A 12533-nucleotide genomic window follows, 5' to 3' on the forward strand; every position below is an offset into this window, starting at 1 on the left:
TGAAGACGTTAGAGTACCTTGGTCTTGAGAGAGGAGTGTCGAGTGACTGAGTTGAGGATGCTGTGAGCACTGACGGGTCGTTTGTCTCCAGTTTCTTTCACCAGAGCCCCACCAACAGGGAGAGAAGCTGTTCTCACCCCTCCTCCACCCCCTCCGCTGGGTCCCGGACTGGTACTGTCGCTCTCTGAGCCCCGGAAAGTCCTTCGGATGCTCCCGGACTCTGGACGTTTCCTCATCCTGAAGGAGACAAACATTTCAGTTACATTTTTTAATCATAAAAAAAAAAAAAAAAATCAATCCCTCTGTTCCAGTTTCAGATCTTGTGGGTTTGTTTTGTTGTTGTTGCAAATGAAAACCTCTGATACACTGTCAATAGTCTGTATTTGTACACGACACCCACTTGTTCAGGTTGGCCAGGTAGATGTCAGCCACATGAGCTCCAGTAGGTGAAGCAGCGCTGCCTCTAGTGGACACCCTCTCCTCCAGCAGGTCCCTGCTGTCCACATCAGGTTTTGGACTTCCCCTGCCCCCATCAGATCTGAGACAGTTAAGAAAGAAGAAAATGTCTCTCACATTCAGACATTACTAATGACAGACAAAGATGACTGTGTTTGCATGATATACAACACGGAAAATCAACAGGGAAGTTGTTCTGGTATAATATGCAGTTTGCTACGTCTCATAGCAGATTAACTTCCTTAGCTACGGGGATTTCCAGTGGACTACTTTTTGTGTTTACTTTTGATCAGATCACAGAACAAATGTCATTTCTATTTATGTTTTTTTTTTTTAGAGAGGGCGGTTTGCTTTGATGGCTGTCCCCAAACCGCTACATCAAAGACCATGAGTAAAATGTCATTCAGCTCCTTCTGCTTGATATTTTGAAGTCTAGTGACTTACATGTCTTGGACAACAATGTACTGATGTGGCACCAGTCCGTCCACACCGTTATGTCTTCCCTCCCACCAGTCATCGGAGGCTCTCTGGAACAGAAGCAGAGACGCTCCCTTCTTGAACGAGAGTTCCCGACTAGTCCGGCCGGAGTAGTCGAAACGAGCGATGGCTTCAAACGGGTCAGACTCTGAAACAGCCAAGGAGCCTGAGATTCAGAGGACGGTGGACAGACACAGGAAGTGATGGAGAAGCAGGGGGCAGCAACAGATGGGGGAGAGAAGAGAGAAAGAAAAGGGAAGCCAGATTAGTGCATAGCAGGTTAGTGCTGCTGTGTTTGGTGACTGCACACATGTTAAAGGAGTAACAAAGCAGCATAATTAACAGGTTACTGGGGAGCAGAATGTGAGCTGGTTTAACTGGTTAGAGCCACAGTAACTGGTGAGAAAAGCAGGAAGAGATCTCATAAACTGGTGACAAGATTATATACAGTAAATCATGTACATGTACTGCATGTATTCACATGAGTGTGTGTGTTTACTGTGTATTACGCACCATCTTCACTGTTGTGGCTGACTGAGACGGTGTCGGGCGCAGGCTCTTCCACCAGGGGGGGCTCACAGTGTGGACTGTCACTGATGTGGACACAGCGGGCAGATGAGGTTAGAAGACACAACTACAGAAGTGTCAGACTGACAACACATGTTGGTGACTCACAGCCTGACCTCATATTCCTCCATTAGATCACATAAGCTCATAATGTAAGCACCACGCCACCGCTCAGTGTTGAGATTAGAGCGACGGTGGAAACTTGTACACTCCCTGGAACCACAGATTTTGTTGAAAATGTGCTGAATATTTCTGCTTAGATTTTAGACACTAGTCCAAGACGATCCAACGCAGAAGACTGACTGGACCTCTAAAAGAAAGTCTTCACATGAATGTTTTTCCTCTTACCTGTAGTGCTATTAATCCATCTAGATTGTTTGGGGGAGGGGTTATGGAGTTTTCGAGATATTGGAAGCAGAGATGTCTCCTTCTCTTGAGCATAATGGAACTAAATGGCACTCAGCTTGTGGTGCTCAAAGCAAATCATGAACTGGTTCATCTCATGATAATCTACAGATCTTGTTGTGAGCAGTTTCATGCAGGAGCTATTTTCTCTCTACCAAACCATCTTTGTTTATGAGTTCATCTGGTTGCCTGTAATTGAGTGGTTGATAGTAACTGTTCTTCATGTATGTCATGTATGTTTTATTTTTACAGTTATGGTTACAGACTCTCTCCACCTCCCTACACTTGCATTTTGAGGGTCATTTATTTGCCCAAAAAAGACACAAAACACACAGTAAACAAAGTTAAAGAGAGATTTGATTGCTAACATTTTTAAATTCCTATAGATATCGCAATAATATTGTTATCGTGAATTTGTTTCAGCCACAATAATCATATGTCGAAAATCTGATATCGTGACAGCCTTCTTAGCTAGCCTCTGGTCTATGAGTAGAGTCACGCTTCCTTCTGTGTGGTGATATAGTTGGTGGGTGTAGGTTGGTAGAAAGAAAATAGTTCCTACTAGAAACTGCTCACAACAAGGTGTGTGGGTTATCTTGAGTAACAGGCTCATGACTTTTGAAGTTTTTCAAATTTTTTTGCCGCTTTGAGCACCGCAAGAGTGGTGTGCCATCTGGGCTCCATTATATTCAAGAGAAGGCAGACATAATCCAAAACTCACACCAAAACAATCTCGACGTATAAGTAGAACTATAGAGGAAGAAAACTATTCATTTTTTATTCTGGGTGGAACTGTCCCTTTAATTGTCAGATGTAGACTCCCTCCACGTTGCTTTAACTTCCCACTAGTACAGTACAGTATTGATCACATGAGCTAATTGGCTGCTCTGGCCCAGCCATGCCAGTGAGAAAATACCTTCTGTCTACACTTCCTACAGTAGAGAGTGAGAGCTGCTCCTTCAGGGTGACTTACAGTCTAAACAACTGCACTGACTGGCAGTAATCATAATAACTGGTGCCGGGGCTTGTCATTACAGTAAAATTGAAAGTTGGCCCCTGTGTGCATTGTGGTGTGTGCATGCTGTGCTCTCCCAGGCCAATGTGGTCAGGCGGTACTTTAATCTGCTGTGTGATGGAGGGAAAGCTGATCCTCGTGGCCCCCTGGCCCTGAGCGGAGCAGACAGACTGAGCCCCCATCACTCCACGGCAGCCCCTAAATCAACCCCCACCCCCACCCCTTTCTGGCCTCCTCGTCATCTCCAAGCCCCCTCCAGTTAGATACCAATTGGACAAGACATTTCCTGCTGTCCTGCTACCCTGCATGACTTATCGCTCCTCACACACACACTCACCAGAAGTCGTCTCCAGCTCCAGGGATGGTGTAGATGGGGCCCTGCAGGTCCTGCGGTCCGGGGAAGATGGTGTCATGGTGGATGATGATAGTTTTAATGAGCTCGTTTACGTGAGCCTGGCAAGAGACCTGGTCGTGGCCCTCGGGGACAGACATCAGGGTGGGGCCGAAACAGATGGCCAGGTTGTAGGGGTCCATCATGTTATCCTCGCTGTACTGAGACAAGCTGGGCGGAAGGGAAAGCAGAGTCATTTAGAGGGCATTACCTAATCCTTCTCTCTTAAACATATAATATATACAAACTGACTGTGCACACAAACAACCATGACATGTCATTTATTGTCTCCATCACCACTGCTTGTGGATAAACTGTGAATGCATATCTGTGTGTGTCAGGACAGTGAAAACTACCCAAGCCTGCATCATACTTCATTTGTACACTGTGGTGATGTGCGTTTGTGTATGTTTTTAGTGTGTGAGGAGAAGCAGGACCATCGTGTTGACTGTAAATCACATAAGCAAAAGAAGAAGCTCCCCATCTGTCTCCACACGAGCTGCCCAAGACCACTTGATTTACTTAGGGGTCTCAAATTTCAGGTCCCATTTTGTTTTTGTCTTTCACTCCTTTATACTAACCCTCCTAACTAACAGGCTTTGTGATGAATTTTAAGGATGGTTTGCAATGGATTCTTAATATTCTCCCTTATTAGCTGATGCTTTTTGTAGAGTTTGTCCCCGTCTTTTTTAAAGAGATTGTGGCTGATGTGAGCCGAATCAGACACTAAACAATGCCAAGAAAAGTAAAGTGAAACCTTTGGGGATGATCTACATTTATGCATAATTCATCCAAAGTCTCGAAAATATAAAAACACACTCTCTGTAAAGTAATAACACTCAAATAATTGTTTTCCAAATATGCATATTCATTAAATAACCTTGATATCAAAAATCTAAATAGGAAACAGTACATCAACCCCTTCACAAATGACCTTTAAAAAAATCTGCAAAAAAATAAAAATATTGCACCTTTAAATTGGCAACTTGAATGTTCTTATATTGAATGTTACTGGGACAATGTTATGTAAAACCTTGAAACAAAAGATGATGTTTTATTGTAGAAACACTTGTTGCAATGTTTGGAGTAATAAAGCAAAGTAGTATCATCCTTAAATCGAAGCATGGAGTTGGGATCGTCATGATTTATAGTCATTTTGCTTTCTCTGGGCCTGACCGACCATTATTCACTGAGACAATAATCCAGTCAAACATATAAAAAGAATTTTAAGTTTCAGGGAAGCTGTCAGTCATTGGATGCTTGATAGAAGTTGGGAGACATAACACGAGAATGTGCCAAAACACAGTGAAAAATTACCCACAAAATGGCTCAGACAAAAGAAAAGTTCATTTTCAGAATGGTGAAAGTCGATCCTGACGTCAGATCAATTGAGATTCTGTGACATGAATTGATGAGAGCCATTAATGAAAAACATTCTGAACAGGGATATGCCCTAAAAATCCTCCTGGCTAATGCTTAGATGTGATCAACAGATGGAGGTTGGTTGAGGACACTGACGTAAAACAAGGTCGACCAAAATCAAGGTTTCACTTTCTTTTCTAAACCTGACTTTAATGTTCGTGCAAATAACTTAATAAATACACAAAAACATGCTATTATTGTAATGTTACCACCTCAGGAAAGTTAAGCTGTGATTTAGAAAAATTCTAGATAATATTTTATGATTAATTGTGCAACACAACAGGAAAATCCAAGAGGTTCACTTACTATTTCTTGCCACTTTATATGACATTGGACTTAACAAACAAACTTGACTTGAAGTGGAAAACAGAATCATTCCTCAAGGGGGAAATATTCTTTGCACTTTGGACTGTCATTAGGGTCCATACTTGACTTCCCACAGAGGTCAAAGGATGTTTAGATTTACTGTGAGGAGACCAAATTAAGTTCTTTTGACCTCATTCTGGTGTTTATTTGTGGTGTTTATTAGTTTCTGTGGAGTAAAAAAAATGCTTCTCAACTCTTGAAAGGCAGATTTTCAGGCCCTAACTTTTATAAATGGCTGAGCAGGTTTAAAGTTTTGTGCTCCTTATGTCAAATTATGCAACACTGTGAACACTTTTTTGTTCTGTTTTTTTGTGCATTTGATTGTCTTCTGATAGTTACTTTTTCATGGTTTATGGTGATTGAAAACTGCTTTTATTGTCAGTAGACTTTGGTATACTGAAAGATGTTTTTGTACAGTGATTGATACTGAAAGCAACTGCCTTTGAGGAATGGTATCTCATTGTGACTCATGAGCATTAATAGAAAATGTGTAGGAGCGGGGCTGTCATCTCTCCACATTTTGTTCTGGTCAGAGCAATTATTGCAGTCTTTTTCACCCTACACCCTATGACACGCTAATCATAGAGAGTGATGTAGGCTGGGTGCTTAGCTGAGACTGTTTGGTGTTCTTTAGTGTTGAAATCTGATGAAGCATGTGTTGAAATGCATGTGTTATTTAACGAATATGAACCTTTGCAGAATATTGACACAAGCCTCTGAAGTGGGCCATAATCTGCTTTTGTTTAAACTTGCAATCAACAACGTTTTTTTGCACTAACTTATCATTCTGAAGTAAATAAACAGCAGTAAAAAAAAGGACACCATCCCTGTACAGTTCCCTATGAAGCTTTCACTATGCTACCTGGTCTGCCACCACACTGGATTTTTCCCAGAATAACTTGCACTTACACTGCAAAAGGAAATGAACCCTGCTTACGGAGGAGCCAAAGAAGAGGGAAAGTGATAGAAACCCAGGTAAAACAAGAGCAAACAGACAGGCATTGACTAAAGGGGAGCGCACTGGTGTTGTGTCAAACTCTGTTACCTGGTAGATTTGTGTTTCCCCCATGGTTCAAAACTGGCATTCTTTCAACTAATTCAGTGAGTAACAACACCCAGGGCATTATTGTTGGGCATGTGTAACTATTTAATTGTAACACAACCTCTTTTACTTTACTAATGCATAATCACAAGTAGGTAATAATGTGTTATGTTGTACCACTGGTGCAAGCAGTAGTGTGCAGGCTGCAGCAGTTGTTTGTCCTTCTCTGTCTGCTGCAGCTACATGTTTTTGCTTGTACAATTATAGTCAGGCTAATCTACTTTAAAACTGTCCAGATGCACTCAGGAAATTTTTGCAGAAGCCTCCAACAGCTGCTGGAGAAGGTCCCAACTAATCTGCCATCCACACCACTCTCTCAGCAAAGTGGCTAGAGCCGGCCCTGACAACACCTGCCTGCTTATTAATACAACCAGGTGTTTTACTCTCGCTTTCTCATAGCACTGAGATCAGAGTTTCAAGGTCAAATTGGAATTCTTACGGTTGCTCTTTGCTTTGGTTGGTAGCCAGGCTGCAAGCTGCAGCCGTGTTAGGTGGAGCTGCAGCACCAACAGTAATACCACAGGGAAATACTAGGAGGGGAGGGAAAGTTGAAAAGTTGTCTATTTCCGTTTAAGTTAATATCGCAGTTTGCTTCTCGAGACTGCTTCACAGTGGTGTATGAAGACTGTGTTAAGTGACTATGGTGTTACTATTTCTGTAACTACAACAGCAACCAAACATTTGGTTTCTCTTGCAGTGCATGCCTGAGGCTGGAAGATATGTTGAAACTCAAACATAAAAAGTGGTGACTGTCGCACCGGTTTTATTGACACACTCCTAATTACAGTTCAATGTAATTCTTGTGCAATTCTTTGGAAGTTTAAATTTGTTTTTCTCCTGTCATGTCATCTAATACATAACATACATTACAACCACAACTACTAACTTAGAGAAGAAAAAAAAACAGAAAAACAACTATAAATGGTTGATTTCTGACCTATTAGTTTACTTTAGATTATTGGTATGTGTGTGTTTGTGTGTGCGTGTGCGTGTTGGAACTCACTGGTTAAGGAAGGCGAACAGGTATCTCATGATGATGAGAGTTTTGCTCGGCAGAGACTGCAGACCTTTCTTGATGTGTACTGCCCGCTCCTGGAGGCTCTCCATCGCTGAAACATAACATAGCCATGACACATGGGAGATTACTCGCACACTCAAGCACAGAAATACACACAGAACTGACCAAAAGGATGAGACACTTACAAACACAGGATATGAGGTCATGGAAGACTTCCTTAGGGAAGAGGGCTTGGTCCAGTCCTCTGAAGTAGAGCTTCAGGACACCGGCGATTGAGTCCATGTCGTGGTCATTCTGGTCCCCTGCCAGCGGGTCCTCTCCTATATCCAGAGGAGAAGACGGAGAGAAAAGATAATAAAGTGTTGGACAAACTGATTAAAATGCTCATGTTTCCTGCTGGATGATTGGCTTACCTCTCTCAAAGGCATTCTTGATGTCATTGACTTCCACCTGAGAGCCTGACACTCTGAAGATGCCCTCATGCTGCAGACCTACACAGACATAAACACACAAAAAACAGGTGTTACGTCAAAATAAGACCCCCTTTTTCATTTTCAAGATTTAAAGTTCTGGAGGTTTGGCATATTTGTAGTTTGAAGCAATGAAGTTCTGGTAAAATTCCCAATTTTAAATTGTATCCAGAACAGATCACACTTGAAACAAACAATGCAACCAATCAGTGCACAGGAAAAGCTGATGCTCCCCTGGAGAATTTTGCTCACCATGGCGACTGATGAAGCGGATGCAGCTCTCGACCATCAGAGGAATGGCTTCACCGGAGTCCTGAAACAGGAGGAGAAGAAATTACTCCCGATAGAGGAAGACAAGACAGGAGACTGGTGTGGAAAATAACACACACAGCGCACTTCTTGTCAGGAAGATTTCCGCACACATGTCTGCACACGCACATGCATCGGTGCACACACTTGTGTGTGTGTGTGTGTGTGTGTGTGTGGGGTGGGTGTAGTAGTACCCAGCTGTTGCTAGGAGACAGCGCTTTTTCCTTTTCCCTTTGTTTGTTTGGGGTTTCCAGAAAATCTCTGGGAGGTGAAGGCTGTGGAGTGCATGTTGGACTATTTACAGTATGTACCCATTGTTAGGGGAATCCCACTGTGGGTTTTAATATGTAAAAAAAAAAACCTGACCGATATTTGAAACAAACAATCTGTGTATTTCTCTTTCAAGTGAGAGCTGATGGCCAAAACACAAGCCAGCCACAGGGGGGCGCCACAAACATGAGATTCCCCAGCGGAGTAGCACTGTGATCACTTAAGTGTTGTTTCAGATTGTATTACAGTGCACCAACGGATTCAACGGCAAATAAAAATTATGTGTTGGTTTGAACCAAAGTGCTGTCAGCCTCTAGGTGTCGATACATCCTGTGAGAAAACATGTGGCACGAGTTAAAAAGCGAACCTCCGGCGGCTCTGAGCTGGTGGCCCCTTAGAAACAAACACACACAGACACTTATGACAGATAATTACCTGCTTCCGTACCGACGAGTTCCTCCGTCCACTATGCAGAGGGAGAGATGGGAGAGAAACAAACGGCAGTCTGTCATTATGTCTCCGGAGAAAGTCTATTTATACTCTGGTTACTCTCTGTTTGTATACACAGACACATACGCACATGTGTTGAGAATATCTATAAACCATGACGGGGAAAATAATACCCCCGGTTGCCAAGAAATCAAGCTCAAACGCTGCTATGGTATATGCAAGTGTAAGCATGTGTGTGTGTGTGTGTGTGTGTGTGTGCATATTTCCTTCCTTCACCACACCTACCTGGCAAGGCAACAGTCAGTCTTCTGACCTAAAGAAGGGAGAAACAGGAAGAGGGGGAGGGGAGAGAGAGATAGACGGTTTTAGTAGAAGCAGGACACATGAGGAAACGGCTTCAGATGGACAGAGACAGGGAAACAAACTTCCTACGTAAAGCTGCAAACGAACACACTACTTGAGAATGGTTTTCCTGTAAAGTTGTGGAAATACAGACACATTCAGCACTGAGGAACACCCCCATCCTCAGACCAAAGCACACAGCTGCATCCACATATGGTCACTGTCACTGTGACCTAGCCCTCCGCGCACACGAGCACACACACGAACACACACACACGAACACACACACACGAACACACACACACGAACACACACACACACACACACACACACAGCTTGTGATTATTAGATATATTAAACTCTCTCTGCTTCCCTGCTTGGGCACTAATGTGTCCCAGTAAACCACTCATCTCCCTGATCTGCTCCATATTCCGCCTCTGGGCATCAGGCCTTTCCTGAATCCATCTTCCTCCAACTGGGGGGGCTCCCAGTTCACACACACACACACACACACACACACACACACACACATACATATACACACACACTTAAACAGGACAGGACACACAAGGACAATGTCTTCAAGCCATGACTGTCCCACTCACTCTCTCCCAGGGTCTTCTCGATGAGGTCATGCTTGGCCTCCAGCTTGGTGATCAGGTTCCTGCCTTCCAGAAACTCCTTCAGCTTCTGCAGCATGCAAAAAAAAGGACACACGTGGTCACGTATAACTGCAGGAAAGCTTAAAGTTCGGTCAATTAGAGCCTTTTGTCAATCAACGATGACAATCAGCACTGACCGTGAAGTAAAACTGCTCCGTCTCCTGCTGGTTGGCCCGTCGTTTGGCCAGGCTGGGCTTGCTCAGATAGGATTCGCTGAAAGTGGACTTGACCGACTCCATGCTGTTGCTGTGGTGGAAGCACTCAGAGACGTCGTAGTCCTCCACCGTCACCATGTCTTGGATGGTGGACAGAGTGGCCTCCATTGTTTTCTTCACCTGATGGAGAGTAAAGGAAGAGGAGATGTCAACAGAAGACCAACCAGATGAATTAGTATAATAATAAAAGAGAAAACAGAAAGATGTCTGACCTCCTCATTCTCAATCTTGAGCGTGGACAGGCGGGACTGCAGCTGCTGACACCTCTGGAGCAACTCGCTTTCCAACGGCTGCTGTGCACACACCACTCCCATCTACACCCACCCCAACACACAGAGCACAGTGGAAAATGAGACAGTGCACAATTTGAGATCATCTTTAAAACATTCTGCCCTTCCCAGTGCACTGACTTAAACTTTAAAAAGAGGTTCTGTATTTATCACTGAAGAGGAGAAGCACTACAACTGTACCGTGTCTCCCATGTGGGACTGGAAGTCAAAGCGAGCCGGAGGGCAGAAGACGTTGTTGTAGGTCTCCATCAGTTTCTGTTTGTCTCCGTTGGCCTCCAGGCTCTCTGTGGCTCCATCCAGCGTCTCCAGGCCCAAGTGTTTGGACGTCTCTACGTTCTGTTCTGCAGATAGGTAGGTCCTCAGGGCGCGGTGTAGGCTGGCGTGGTAGCCGAGGTCACAGCACTGTCACACACACATGCACACACAAAAATAAATACGTGAACTGACATGACATGGCATGTTAACTTTGTTGGTAAAATAATATGCAAGTTGAGAGAGATCATGTCGATGTCCCCTTGAGTTGAAATGTAACTTGAGGTTTTTTGTTTTTAATCATATGTAAACAGTAATGGCTCAGATATGACACATCCCCCTAGGGATAACTGTGTGCACCTGCAGTAATGTAATAAATTAATGCAAAACAGTGGTACGATGCATAATTTGTACATTTTATCAACATAAAATTTTTGGATGGATAAATGAACATGCAAGAAGACAAAATATCCATAACATTTTTTCCAGGAAGGCTGGGCTCACATGGAGCCGATCCCAGCTGACATTGGGTGAGTGGCGGGGTACACCCTGAACAGGGTGAACCAGTTTCGAGCAGGACATTTGTAATCAAGAATCAAGGTAGAGGAGTGCACATTGCGCAACAACCTCTCGACTACAGTTTGCACATAAGGTCAAAAAAAGTCTGCCAATTTTTGCTACCAGCAACCAAATTTATTTTGCTCCTTAATGCTCCCAATGGTTCAAAATTAGGTGCACGAATCAGAGCAGAACCGTTTCCATGTGGGTGGAAAAAGAGTGTCAGAGCCACCTGCTGCTGACCGCTCTATCAGTCCAGCCAGCAGTTAAGATGTTTTTATTCGTCAGAAAATGAACTGCTTCCATTCTGTCTAGATGTTTTGGCCACTGGCTGTATGTGGGAGAGGGTGGGGTGTGGGGGCACAACACCACTTTGATGTGTGGAGTGTTGGGAAGCAAAGCAGAGAGGGTGACCGGTCTGCTGGCTTCATTAGGAGCACTGAAGCTAATGCGAAGAGACTGACCGAGGGGGCCCACCACTGGTTAGAACACAGGGACACACACACACAGACACAGACACAGACACACACACACACACAAATGTCTGCAAATGTTAGTCGCTCACACAGAGTAACAGAGTGTGTTGATACTCACGTCAATGATGTCGGAGAGGTCGTGGATGTAATATTTGAAGGCGCAGCTATTGGTGGCCTCGAGAGCGAGCAGGTACTCATTCCTGGCCTTGATGGCCTTCAGCCTGTTCTCTGTGTACTTGGCTTGTCTCTGATAGGAGAGAGAGGGAGTGAAGGAAAGAGAGAAAGATATCCAGCAAGAAGGAGAGAAGAAGGGTAATGACAGGTAGAGGAAGGGAGGAAGGGAGGGAGGGAGGGAGGGAAGGGAGGGGAATAATAGGTGTTAGAGTGAAACGCCTCAGTATTGATTATGGATAATAAGAAGTGGAGAACTGCGTTGCTGTGACAGGCCCCAGCTGTAGTAGACAAGGTTAGCAATAAGCCAGTCATGCACTCATAAATCATTCATGAGACACACTGTAAGCCAGCGTAACAACAGGTGGAGCACTCTGAAACAGCTTTTCCCTCCTACCCTTCCCTTCCCCCTGCAGGTCCGACCCCAGCTCACCTTCTCCTTCATCTTCTCGATTTTCTTCACACTGGAGCGTCGGACGGGTTTCTCGTCGCTCTTGATGCTGGCCAGAGTGTCGGGGGAGCGTGGCGTCTGGCGGTCGTCTTGTCGACCGGAGCGTCCCATCTGCTTCTCCTCCTGCTTCTCCGCCTCCTTCAGCTTGGACTCGGCATTGATGCTGTCAGTGTTGTACATGTGGTACGTCTTCATCACCTGGGAACAAGGGTGGAGAGTTGCAGGCAAACATAAGAGTGTGTTTTCTCTCTTGTACTTCAGTTCTTGGCTCCGGATCAAAAGTGGGATTACGCCAGTCAGGATAATGAGCAGAGTGGAGCACTGAGGTTCAAATACACTTAAAAGATTTTTTTGGAAGGAACTTCTAGCGCTGGCATTCAAGAATACTGCAGCGAATG

General features: G+C 44.3%; 1 protein-coding gene across 3 annotated transcripts in view; it reads right to left on the reverse strand.

Annotated features, from left to right (window-relative positions):
- srgap2 (SLIT-ROBO Rho GTPase activating protein 2) overlaps positions 1-12533 on the reverse strand; it is a 60769-nt gene that overhangs the window by 3812 nt on the left and 44424 nt on the right. The window contains exons 6-22 of one of the 3 annotated variants that reach the window (XM_073468107.1): positions 12118-12333; positions 11632-11760; positions 10408-10629; positions 10150-10251; positions 9860-10057; positions 9666-9750; positions 9004-9031; positions 8704-8734; positions 7942-8002; positions 7633-7710; positions 7405-7539; positions 7205-7310; positions 3258-3482; positions 1447-1526; positions 901-1099; positions 401-538; positions 18-237 (exon numbers count right to left, since the gene is read on the reverse strand). In XM_073468107.1, coding sequence (XP_073324208.1) covers positions 18-237; positions 401-538; positions 901-1099; positions 1447-1526; positions 3258-3482; positions 7205-7310; positions 7405-7539; positions 7633-7710; positions 7942-8002; positions 8704-8734; positions 9004-9031; positions 9666-9750; positions 9860-10057; positions 10150-10251; positions 10408-10629; positions 11632-11760; positions 12118-12333 — 2253 coding nt within the window. Of the gene's footprint in view, positions 1-17; positions 238-400; positions 539-900; positions 1330-1446; positions 1527-3257; positions 3483-7204; positions 7311-7404; positions 7540-7632; positions 7711-7941; positions 8003-8703; positions 8735-9003; positions 9032-9665; positions 9751-9859; positions 10058-10149; positions 10252-10407; positions 10630-11631; positions 11761-12117; positions 12334-12533 lie in introns of those variants that run through there. The other 2 variants (XM_073468108.1, XM_073468109.1) reach the window with 2 other exon arrangements.

This window comes from Pagrus major, chromosome 6, assembly GCF_040436345.1.
Source record: "Pagrus major chromosome 6, Pma_NU_1.0".
Classification (NCBI taxonomy): Eukaryota; Metazoa; Chordata; class Actinopteri; order Spariformes; family Sparidae; genus Pagrus; species Pagrus major.